Source organism: Dichomitus squalens (genome assembly GCF_000275845.1).
Source record: "Dichomitus squalens LYAD-421 SS1 unplaced genomic scaffold DICSQscaffold_22, whole genome shotgun sequence".
Classification (NCBI taxonomy): domain Eukaryota; kingdom Fungi; phylum Basidiomycota; class Agaricomycetes; order Polyporales; family Polyporaceae; genus Dichomitus; species Dichomitus squalens.
The window spans coordinates 270748-282857 of record NW_006766904.1 but is presented as its reverse complement, the minus strand read 5'-3'; the positions used below and the strand labels follow the sequence as shown (position 1 = coordinate 282857).

The 12110-nt window shown below is 54.8% G+C and overlaps 4 protein-coding genes across 4 annotated transcripts; 2 read left to right on the top strand and 2 right to left on the bottom strand.

Moving 5' to 3' along the window:
* Positions 1–243: 243 nt before the first annotated feature.
* On the top strand, positions 244–1084 carry DICSQDRAFT_148070 (uncharacterized protein; the record flags this gene model as incomplete). Its single annotated transcript, XM_007367060.1, has 2 exons — positions 244–693; positions 755–1084. The coding sequence occupies 2 exons, from the start codon at positions 244–246 to the stop codon at positions 1082–1084; spliced, it is 780 nt and encodes a 259-aa protein (XP_007367122.1).
* A 1158-nt stretch (positions 1085–2242) lies between these two features.
* On the bottom strand, positions 2243–3135 carry DICSQDRAFT_171392 (uncharacterized protein; the record flags this gene model as incomplete). The annotated part of the gene is made up of 2 exons (XM_007367059.1): positions 2243–3021; positions 3087–3135. The coding sequence occupies 2 exons, from the start codon at positions 3133–3135 to the stop codon at positions 2243–2245; spliced, it is 828 nt and encodes a 275-aa protein (XP_007367121.1).
* A 26-nt stretch (positions 3136–3161) lies between these two features.
* Positions 3162–3793, top strand: DICSQDRAFT_137744 (uncharacterized protein). Its single transcript, XM_007367058.1, has 2 exons — positions 3162–3640; positions 3707–3793. Exon 1 carries the CDS (start codon positions 3366–3368, stop codon positions 3588–3590), a length of 225 nt encoding a protein of 74 aa, XP_007367120.1. The 5' UTR covers positions 3162–3365; the 3' UTR covers positions 3591–3640; positions 3707–3793.
* Positions 3794–9162: 5369 nt separating this feature from the next.
* On the bottom strand, positions 9163–10977 carry DICSQDRAFT_63549 (protein prenylyltransferase; the record flags this gene model as incomplete). The annotated part of the gene is made up of 4 exons (XM_007367057.1): positions 9163–9462; positions 9519–10194; positions 10259–10712; positions 10806–10977. The coding sequence occupies 4 exons, from the start codon at positions 10975–10977 to the stop codon at positions 9163–9165; spliced, it is 1602 nt and encodes a 533-aa protein (XP_007367119.1).
* Between the last annotated feature and the right edge of the window lie 1133 nt (positions 10978–12110).

Genomic DNA, 12110 nt, shown 5'->3' with positions numbered 1-12110 from the left:
CAGCCTGCTCCCGAAGAGACATCTGTGACCACTCCAGATGCGGCAGTCCCTTCGGAGGCATCGACAGCCCTAGACGCAGCATCCGCCGTACCCGCACCAGACGCTTCGCTCCCTCCCATACCGGCTTCCTCAGAAGCAGCTTACTCTATAGACTGGGCTGCATCAATACCTCCGCTCAATTATGGTGATCTCGCTGCGCTTGGCCTCGCAGGTTGGACGCCTGCAGGTATCTGCCGTTGGACGATGGAGCTTATCAACGTCTCGACCGGCCTGCCGTGGTTCTGGACCATTGTCGCGACGACCGTCCTCTCCCGCGTCGTCCTCTTTCCATTCTCCGTGAAGCAGATGCAAGGCACCGCGGCCCTCGCCCCGCATCAAGCTGAGATCTTGGCCATTCGCGACGAGATGGCCGCTGCGCAAAAGAAGAAAGACATGCTCTCGATGCAGCGTGCGGCCCTCAGGCAGAGGATGATCTACGAAAAGGCTGGCGTAAGCGTCGTTGGGATGATGATCGCGCCGTTCGTGCAGCTGCCGGTGACGCTGGGCATGTTCTTCGGCGTGAAGACACTATGCGACCTGCCTCTGGAACAGCTGAAGTGGAGCGGGTTCGAGTGGCTCCCGGATTTGACAGCCGTAGACCCTACGTGGACGTTGCCCATTCTTGCGACTCTACTCATGAATGTCCAGCTTTCGGTGCGTTGGAAGCTACTTTCCATGGCCTTGACTGCTTCGTGCTTACATGGCTTACTTGTAGGTGACGATGCGTGACCTTGTTGGCTCAACACCGCAGATGGGCCATATCATGAACCTCCTCCGCCTGCTGACGACTGGTTCCGTCTTCCTTCTCGCGAACCTCTCCAACGGCGTAATCGTCTACCTCATTACGAGTATTACCACCATGACCGCTCAGTCGCTCCTCCTCCGCCATCCCGCCATCCGCCGCGCGCTCCGCATCCCGCTCGTCCCGGAGAAGCTGCGCACCCCGCCGCCGACAATGCGCGAGTCCGCGCAGTACGCGCGCCAGTGGTGGAGCGACAAGATGGCAGAGGCTCGGGCGGCCGAACGGGCTGCCAAGAGGCGGTGATTATAGTGAGACGGTGAAGACGGGGATTTGCAGAAGGGATTTATTGCGGAAAGTATCATATGCTCGTATGTAATGTTGGTAGATTACCTTATTGCGGACAGACCACCCCTCATAGTATCAATTGTCGATGGCTGCCTTGAAACACCTCAACCGAGTTGCGAAAGACCTGGACGCCATGACCACAATTGTGGTCTTGGGCCGCCAAGGGGGCGAGTACTCTTCAGTCATCATATGACTTACCTCGCTGCCTGCGTAATGAGTTCTCTTTCGACTCGACTTTGATACTCACGTTGACAACGTCAACTCATCCAGTGATCGCATGAAAACGACAAGGTGCTTCCGTTCCGTATGCGTCAATGTTGACGTTCAGTCTATCCAACGCATGGACTCGGATTCTCGGAACGCTCATGCTGTGAGAAGGCATTCCGGTATACCATGCGCATCAAGCAGACCATGACACGATGACGAAGGTGCTGCCCAAGAAGTCATATCCGTCCAATGCCAGGTAAGAGGAGCCCCGCATACGCACCACTGGCACACTCATGGATACGACACGAATTACGGACGCCCACGGGATGTTCTCAAGGTGCGCTATCTTCTCGTCGATCATGCACCGATGATCTCCGTGCCCCCAAGTGCGATCGGCCTGACGCTTTTCACGGTACACGGTCGTACATAGTGCAGAATTTGCCGTGGCCTTCGGAATTACTCCCTATCGCCCCAAGAGACAATGGGAAAATTGCTTAGTATCGTGGTGCAAGGTAGACAAACGTCGTATGGAAATCGACACCGAGGTATGCTGACTGGTTTGCTCGAATTCCACGTGGCTTCATCACAGTGGCAAACCGGTCTACGCAGCTAGGGCCACACATTGCGCAGGTGACATCCAAAGAGCGACAGTGGTATATCGAAAGCCGGTACAGCGATAACGACAACAGAGCAAAGAAGCGAAGCAAGGAGAGAAATCGCACAGAACTACAGGCTAACGATCAATAACGTCTCAAGGTACAGCAGCGGCGTGCACATGGACCAGACGGATGCCACCATTGACCGCAACCTAATTCTACCTGATGCGACCCCAAGCTCTTTCAATAGAGCGCATGATAAATTACGAGCGAGGCAAGGCTGGACATTCCAAGGAACTTCTATGAGGTAGCCTCAGGCGGTCGAGGGCGAGAGGACCGTCGAGCTCACTGCAGTGGAAGAGCCCACGGCGGAGCTTACGACGGTCGAGGGGGCCACGGAGGAACTGGCGACAGTGAACGAGATTGCAGTAGAGCTAACCACCGTAGAGGGTTCCACAGTGAAACTCACAACGGTGGAGAGGTCCGCACTGGAAGAGGCAGCGGAGGATGTAACCGCGCTCGAGGTCAGGACGGTGGAGACCACGCTCGAGGTCAAGACCGACGTGGAGGTGTCGGAGACGACCGAGGTGCTCGGGTTTGTGGGGATCGAAACCGAAATGAAAGTGGGAATCGATGAGGGAGCACCGGCAGGGAAGCCCGAGGGAACCGATGTACCGTTGGGGTGGTGGCCATGGCCGTGGGGCCTGCTTCCAGGGAAGCTACTGGGGGCACCCGAGGGGACGGAGAAGCCACTGGGAGCACCTGAGGGAATGGGGAAGCCACCTGAAGGAAGACCCGATGGTAAAGGGAGACCGCCCGAAGGGAGACCGGACGGGAAGGGCAGGCTACCAGAACGGACGCCTGATGGTGCGCCAGAGGGCAGGCCGCTGGGGACACCGGACGGGAAGCCGGAGGGTGCACCTGAAGGGAAGCCGGAGGGAGTACCGGAGGCAGAGCCAGAAGGCGCAGCGGACGGGAAACCGGACGGGAAGCCAGAAGGTGCAGCGGACGGGAGGCTAGACGGAATGGCGGGCACCGAGGCGGAGGATGGCAGAGCTACGGAGGTAGAGGGGTCCACGGGAACAGCAGCACCTGTACAAGGCAAAAGCGAGTAAGAAAACAGCGTTCATCCTGACATGCTAGTCGTATAAACCCACCGTAGCCGACGAGGAGTGCGGCAAGAACGAAGTTGATCATGTGCAACATTTCGGTGTTACCGTGGTAGGGTTTACAACAAGGGAGTGTCGAGAAAGTGTGTGCAGGAAGGTGGGAAGGCGGGAACAGAGGGACTGAGTCGTTGATGAGTGAATGCAAGTCGCAAGCCTTTTATAGCGGTCCTCAAGCGCAAACCGCTTTTTCGAGGGTGCGACCGCGCATCGGGGTGCAACGACGCGCCTACTTGCCATCTGCGCCTGCGCAGCACGTTGGCCGCCACGATGATCGTCCGGATGTGCTCTTTGCTGAGACAGCATCAACCATATTTCCTCACCTGTCTGGCAGTTGCCTGTCCATTACCGCAGACGGGTCCCGCACGCCTTCAGCCTATCATTGAGATGTCCATGAGGCAAGGGCATCATGTAGAGTATCTGGGCGCGGGAGCTGTTATTGCACTGTGCGGGCACATGGTGAAATCTTCATCTGCACTTCGGTTCGTCCGCTGAACTGCCCGTAAGTACCCACTTCTTGATGTAAGTGGGGCCAACATCGGCTACTTGAAATTTGGAGTGGGCCCACGTTAAATATAGATCGCTTAGTAGAATCTTCCGACAACGCTTACCATTTCGTTTTCAGTGACAGTGAGCCTTTTGGATGACGTGGTAGTTGCTATGGAGCTGATGTTCATACGGAGGCATGTACGTAGTCGCTACTGTAGGAGTGCTTCAAGCTGGGGCGTCTACCAGAGTTAGAAACCTCCGGTAAGACCTCACGGTGATTGCCGACATGCAAAACACAATTGTTGGCTGGCAAGCGCCTGATTCTGTCCCTCGTACATAGTCTCGTGACCAGACGTTCGGAGCTCCAAGCGGGAACGAAAAACCGGGAGTTCCCGAGCACCTTAACGTCTGGTGGCTTTACCCCCTTGACTCCCCCATCGGTGACAGACGTGACGTCTCCCACCGTCACTCAGCTTCCCGTCCGTGCGATTGAACCCCGAGGCACCCCAGCGGTTGAGGAGCCCTCTTCGATGACGATGACGACAACTATGCACTATCTGAGCGCAACAGTGACATGATCCTGGACATCTCTGAATAGGACCTGGTCGAAGCTGCACTTGAGGATCCTGCCCCACCCAACCACCGCTACAATACCCGAGCGATGCGCGAGCGCCTAACCTCACCCAGCAGCGCTTCCGCGACGTCCACCTGCCACTTGTATGGTGCCATGCCTCCTGTGCCTTCACGGGATGTATCTACGCGCACTTCGCAGGTCGCATTGAAGTCGTATCGCGGTGTGTGGTATGGCTTGCATACGAGGCATGGTCTTCTCCATGGAGAGCTGGCAGTTGGGGAGTTGCCATAGCCGTGTGGGGTATATCACATGTATATGAACTAGGTCATTATGACTAACACAGGGGGTGTTGCACAAGTACAACAACTACAGTGGGCCACTGCATCGCGCACCAAGCTCCGACTCTTTCAGACTGCCTTGACCAGGGGCGTCGGGATGTGACGCATGTCACCGATGGGGGAGTCACGGGGGTAAAGCCACCAGACGTTCGTGAGCCCGGATACCCCCGGTTTTTCGTATCCGCTTCAGGCTCCGAACGTCTGGTCACGAGACTACCTCGTACATAGATATCAGGAATTCACGGCTTGCACGTCTCCTATTTGTCTAAACATGCCAACGTAATCTGTCATATTGATCTCTCCGCCGCAGTCGAAGAACTGTACACCTCATTCTACCTCACCTGGTCTTTGAATTGCGAATATCTCATACGTTGTCTTTTCTTCCGATCGCGGACATCGTGCGACACTTCCGCTACGCCGCAGCCCCAAAGGCGATGGGATGATGCTGGATGCGTACCGCCGTTGTCCACAGCAAGATGCTGCTTATTCACAGACCACAGGGTCGCACGTCTGACTACGATTTTATCAATGGGGCTTACATGTTACATTGACAGTCAAGTCAACCAAAAGCGTTCGCGTTCCATTGGCGCAGCCACATTGAGGCCAGGGATCATATGGTGAGAAGCTATATCATTATCGTGTCAATCAGAACGAACTGCTTTCGCATCACGTACCCACTACATATCCTTCTTGTGCATGTGAATCTCAACAGATAGTCCGCGCAGTTACGAATGCGCCATACGTCCCCCTGAGATGCGCCATGCCCGGAAGCCAGCTCATTCACATGTCGTGATGGGGCTCAAAGGGATGATCTCCAATCGCGCCAGCAGACGACACGATGCCGCCTTGAGAGTCTGACTTCAAGTTGTGGCACAACTGGCCGTTAGCTTGTGTCCTAATAGCGGAGAAATGAACACGAGGCTCCCGTCGCTGAACCGGGCTTGGAGTCGGTGGAGATGTACCCACTACAACCGACGTGGTCGCCCTTGTGGTGGTGACGGTGCTTGATGTCGTCGACGACGGACATGCCAGTAATGTCGGTGGGAGCAGTGCCTATTTGAATAGCACATGGGTAGCGGACACTGGACAGCCAAGCATGTGTTCACAGGTAAGCTCACTGCTGCTCACGAGGGCGGTGAGGACAATGTTAGCAACGTACGCAACCTGCGTGTCTGGGCTATGTAGACGAGAGACTGTCTGAGAACGATGATGTGTATACAAAGGATCCTCTCAGGAGCTACCAGGGATACCAGCAACGCTTTCACATTTGAGAACCGTGCCAGACTACCTTTCAGAGGGATTTGGCCGAGACTTGCCAGAGGACTATGAGACGGAAAGATGGGATGCTTCAATAGACCTGCGCAGTAGGGCCGTGAATAGCGTGATCGTCAGCACGCCCTGTTGGTGATCCTCGATAGATCGAAAGGTGCCAGCAGTGGTCCTAGCTGGTTCTCACTCACACTGACGAATGTTTTGTACTCATTGGAGAGAGCGTAGCCCGAATCTAGCTCGCTGGGGTCCTCAACGATACAGCATTGGCTACCCTTCCGCTGCTTCGTCGAGCTGTCGTAGTACACATTTCTGGTGATAATATCGGCGAAGAGACCCTGCCAGTGAATTTGGTTCCTATGGTTTATGAGCATGTATCTGAAGTAAATTGGATAGGCATGTAGTGACAGGCTGCAGGCTGTTGTGGTGGGAAGGAGTTGATTTTCACTGTAAATCAACCTTGGTAATTGCGAAAGCTGCAGTGGCGGTGACGTGTAGTTCATCGGTATTTGCCGATCAACGCCACAAAGGTGCCCTCGTCTTGCACTCACCGCGTTTTACGACCTTCTGGTTAAAGCGCGGGTATGTGAGCGAGTACCAGCGAATACCAACTAGTTGAAGGGTGTGAATGGCAGACCTGATCGAACGCCTTGGTACATGTAAATAGACATAAATAGCTGAGATACCAAGAGGTAGTCCACGTTTCGACTCCGCCATATGCTCACGTCATCAAGAAACTGTGAATCACCTCGATGAAATGGTGTATTATGGTCTATCTGAACCTCAAACCGAATTGCAGGTTGCAAACTGTGAGTGTCTTAGTCCTCGCCTACAGTTAGCACCCTAACTTCCTAGTAATATCCAAGCGAGTTCAACCAGAAGGTCTCAAATATCAAGCCGGCGGCGCTTGACTTTCCTGATTTCGCGTCTTGACTCCCTTCCATCACCTTCTCTAGAGACGGCCTCCAACCCATGCATAGATGCCCAGGCACACCTCGCTAAGTAAAGTAATCCTCTCTATGTCATAATGATTTAGGCTTGAAATCCAATCAAACGTCGCTTTTTAGGGGTTTCCCTGAGTCACAGGCGGAGGGGATGGCCGATGGTGCAGATCTCGTGGGGAATCTGCAATAGGTATGCTTATCTTGTAACCTCAAGGAGTATACTCATGTACATGCCGCTGGATTACATCTACCACAGCTGTGCGGTCATAGCCTCTGGTGAGTACTTGGAGTAATGATATGTGACTATATGCTACCTTTTGCGCACCTGCTTACCGTGTTCTCCCTATTTCAGGTTCTACTCCTTCCTTTGGCCCTTCGCCAACAACGCGCGCCATAGAAAATGGCTGCCCTTGTGGCGGAGGCATGCCCGCCTAGATCGCGGGTGGGGTCCCATGGTGAGCGCTAGTACCTGCTGTGCTGCCCTCGCTAATACTACTCCCCAACAGTCTCTGCTTCATATATACACGTAAGTGGTCCTAGACTTTTTGAGTATCCGGATCGCTGATATTTCCGGGCCAGACGTCCATTGTTGAAGCAGGCGGGAGCAGTACTAGTGGGCAGGCGTAATACCAGCACGGGCGGCTAGGGCGCGCCGCGATGCCAAACTTCATGGTTATTTCTACGAGACTTGCTTGGTAGCTTGCATGTGTATTAGATAGAGCTATTTGAAATATACCAAGCTCTTTGCATATTTGACTCCCTTGTGTGTTGATTCCTCAAACGGCGGAGATATATGACCCCCTCGAGTAGTCCATCTATTCGAACCTCAAACCGCACGTGGATGACCCCTTGAATAATCCATCGATTCGGACCGTAAATCGGCCACCTGCTAACATCGCGATTGCATGCTCTGGTCCAATGCAATATTGTGTTCGATCAACCATCTATTCACACATATCCACAGTTGGCACAACTTCGAATGGCCTACTGATTAGTACTCCGACCAGACTCCGATGACACACCTGTTCACAGGCACTCGCCCCTCAACCAGGAGGTCCTTGAACGCGGTGACTCCTCCTGCACCCTCCACCCAGGCCTCCGTCTGATTGAAGGCTTCAATAAGTTCTCGCGGGTGCGTGCTCTGCACGCACGTCGTCGCTCCCATTGCGAATACAAACTTTTGCCTCTTCGGAGTGACACGAGAAGCTCAAGCAACAGTTCTTGACGCCGCATTGCATCATCCGCCACCGAATCGCCTCAATCTATACCCTGTTTCCTACTGAGCTGGACGCCGCTTACTCAGTGTTGGCGAAGGTCACGCCTCCGGAGACAGTACGTTAACCATACGCGGTACGCATCCTAGTTTCGCATGCCCGCATACGTGGTAGCTTCATGAATTGAGCTGAGAGCTTAAGGTTCCAACTTCCTGGCTTCGTGGCTTGGAAGTTCAAATTACAGGGATCGGATGACCAGTCCTGCGAACCACATTTGCATCCGCAGTGAGTGCCCACCCCTTGACCGTGCTTCTGCTCGTTGAAAAAAGTTCATACACACGTTCGCGATTGCGGCATTCGTAACGTCGTGATTGTGCCTTGGAAGTTTAGTCGTTGGCCGTGAGTAGGCCAGGTCCAGTCTGATATCAGAGGATATCTGACAGCCCTTCGGCACCGGTTGCTGCGAAGTAATTCAGCTGTCAGTACGTTCGGGACTGAGAAGCAAATGTTGCGACCGCATGCGAAGGGAGCAGCGCTGGCGATTGAACTCTGAGAGCACGATGGTGGAGATGTGGTCGCGCATTGCAGGGCAAGGATGAACGTGCTGCTGCCCTATTCAGCCAGGAGTCACAGGGCATCCGTTACGAACGTTCGCAATATAGGAGAATGAGCTAGGCCTGAAGCTCAAGAGCAAGGCGGACTAGGAGCCCCGATGAAAGGGAGACTTGCACCATGAAAGAAGGTCACGTCATGCCGCTGCGGCGGTGCGAATCCTTACCAAGAGTGTGGGTTGCAGTTTGTTCGGCAACGAGCATCGCGGTGCTGACGGCCCTAGACGATCAGTAGCGGCGTCAGCCAATGAAACGACTCTATTGGGGACTGGCGCGGCGCCCCGTAGTGCTATTGATACTGAAGCACAGTGACCCGTAAGGCTTCATTACGTGGAACGTCGCGGGGCCGAAGGTGCGACTGATTTGAATGGGACAGCGTGGTAGGTATACAGTGCAGCATCGCAGTGGGAACACTAGGTCTCGTGGGTGTAGAGTATGCGCCCTACAGTACGTCAGGTGGGGTAAATGTAATACAAGAGACAGCCGCACAACAATCATCGAAAGCGTGATGCCGGAGGCCAAGACGTGAGTTCTGACGAAATTATGTAAGACAATTACGAACAGCGGAGGAGAGGGTAAAGTCAGTTTACGGGGAGACGTGAAGCTACGTTTGTTGCACTCACCTGGATCAGAAAGGGTACCCGCCGCTATTCCTTGAGTAGCCGCTGAAACCTCCGCTGCTGAAACCCCCTCCAGGGAACCCGCCTCCCCCTCCAAAGCCTCCGCCGCCGAACGATGAGAATTGTGACCGGCCGCCGAAACCCGCTCCGTGGAACTGAGCGAAGATGTCGGAAAGATCGACGCCTGGACCCATGCCGCCCATGCCGTCCTCGTCATCCTCACCCATGTCATACCGCTGACGCTTTTGCGGATCTGATAGGACGGTGTTGGCTTCGACGATGAGCTTGAACTTCTCCTCGTCTCCACCCTAGACGCTCTCTGAGGTCAGACAGCCATAACGGGAACGGAGCTCAAGGAACGCACCTTGTCCGGATGATGTTTCAAACTCTCGCGGCGGTACGCCTTCCGGATGTCTGCATCCGAGCAATCGCGCTCGACACCGAGGATCTTGTAGTAGTCCTTTGACTTGCTCCGCTTGAGAGCGACCTCGGCTTTCTTCAACTCGGCGCGCAGCGCGCGCACGTCCGCGTCGCAGTTCTCGAATCCCGCCTGCTCGATGGCAGACTTGAAGTCCGCAATCGCCCCGTCGTACCTTTCGAGGTGCAGATTTATGCGCGCACGCGTCCGGAGGGCCTTGAAAGACGTGGAGTTGAGCTCAAGGGAGGCCTCGGTGTCTGCTAATGCGTCTTCGTATCGTTCAAGCTTGACGAGGGTCGTCGCGCGGTTTGAGAGGAGTATGGCACGGATCTGTCCTCCGCCGCCTTCTCGTGCATCCGAGCCGATGCGGTCGAGAGCCTCGCCGTATTTCTGCGCTGCCTCCTCGAGCTTGCCACTTTTGAAGGCAACGTTGCCTTCCTCCTTCAAGCGCTCGACGTCTTTGATCCGTCTGCGAAGCTTCATGGCCGCTTCGTGCCCGGGATCTAACCGCAATGCGGACTGGACGTGCTGTGTCGCCTGCGCACTCTTGGAAGTCAAGAACAGTAGAAGACCGCGGACGGTCATAACATCCGGCGAGTTGGCGTCGAAACGCATAGCGTCGCTGAAGACGGTACGTAAGTGACGCGTCCCCGTTCAAGCGCCTGAATGGTTGCAGGGCCACTCACTTTGCTGCCATACTTGCCGCATCCCAATTCTTCTTCGCAATTTCAATCTCAACCCTCCATAGACGCCACTGTATGGGAACATCTCCACCCTCACCCTCGATTACCTGTATGCACTTGTCCAACGCGAGCCTGGCCATACCCCATTCCTGCCGGCTGCGCGCACCTTCGAGATTCCGGAGATGAGCCTCAAGCTCTAGCACCCTGGTTTGTAGCTGCAGCGCTGCAGCATTCTTCGGGTCAATGGCGAGGACGGAGCGGAGAGTTGAGAGTGCGGGGGCGGTGGAGCCTGTAGATAACTGGCAACGGGCGAGACGAACGAGCGTTTTTGGTTGCGGGTCGGCAGACTGGAGGTTGGCGGCTTGTTGGCAGTCGGATAGAGCAGGCTTGAATCGCTTCAAAGCCATGTACGCCGCTGCGCGATTCGTCCAGAATGTTGGTTCTGATGGACGGATATCTACATGCGGGTGGCGACCATGAGCATGACTTGCGTTGAGCCATAGCTCTCCTCTCTCCCCCTCCTCAGACTGCGGACAGAACAGGAACGTACCAATAGCCCTGCTATAGTGTTCAATAGCCTCCTGGTACTTGCCCGCCTTGAAGGCGGCGTTCCCTTTCTCCTTCACCTCATCGGGACTCTCCTCTACCGGCACCGGCTCTGCATCGGGCGTTGCCTCGTCCCCACTGTCGTGGACCTCGATGGGTTCCTGCTCGACATCCATCTTCTCATGCCTGCGTCCCTTTTTCAGCACGCACAACTGGGTGCCACGCGCTACACGAGCGATTCAATCATCAGAGATCGACACATACTGCTCGGCAGATCCGTTAGCCTCGTTTTCAGTGGCAGCCTTCGCAGCCTGTTGCTTCTTCTTGGCCTGCTTGTTCTTCTTGTTCGTCATAGTGGTCGTACCTCGTCCAGGAAGCTGAGGAGAAAGATGCTGCAAGAACAAGGCTCGGTCGCCTGTTCCGAGGATGCCGCTTCCAATCTATGGGCGTCTCAGTCAAATCTCAGCCTCGCAAGCGCCGGTATCAGCCAACTGGAAACTTCGAGGTTATTCGAATTGTTAACAATTCGTCTATGCTTCCTTTGAGTCATGTTGAATCCCACTTGCAGAGACCACAAGCAGTGTTAATCGAGCGTTACAATGCCGGGCCGTTTCGCATTCCAGAACCGCTTCTCGTGAGAGTAAGGTTCAGGTTCAACCATAATGCAAGAGGTGGAGGCCTCATCGACATACGACAAAGAACACCTATGGTGCAGTTCAATTAGTCACCACCAGTTTTGTACGCCGTTAAGCGCGCGCTTAAATGTCACGTGACTTGGCCTTAGGGTCGACTCAGCGGTTCTTGCTCAGCGCGTCGGGTGGGGTCGGTGACGCTTGGCCCGCCACCAGCGTTGTTACGGGTCAAGTCAACGGTCATGACTTTTAGACGACGGATGACCGGTCACTGTGTGACCCGGTCATGACCGCCGGTCAAAAGTTAGCACGTGAGATCTCCGGCATGTCCGAGTGTGCGTCTGACGGCAGGCCATGGCTCTCGGATAGGCCAAACGCATCGTGGCCACGAGGAGGTACAATAAGGGCTGATGAGACTATTGCATACTCATCCCTGTCCTTGAATTTAAATGACCTACTACCCCATAATACGCCATATCTGAGCTGCGAACCGACAAAGAGCTTGCCCACGGATAGATCAAAAATCAACTCATAGGGAACGGAACTCGACTTGGATATGAAGGCCGACGAGAGAACTAGCTGTATATGACAAACGAGCTGCAGTTTCTAGCCAGCAAGAGGAGTCTGAGTCGGAGGAACAGTTGCCCAGCGGCCTACTGTTGGTTGCCACCGTGACA

Bases quoted from the DNA above. Each gene is read 5' to 3' on its own strand.
- DICSQDRAFT_137744 (XM_007367058.1), top strand. From the start codon at position 3,366: ATGATCGTCCGGATGTGCTCTTTGCTGAGACAGCATCAACCATATTTC.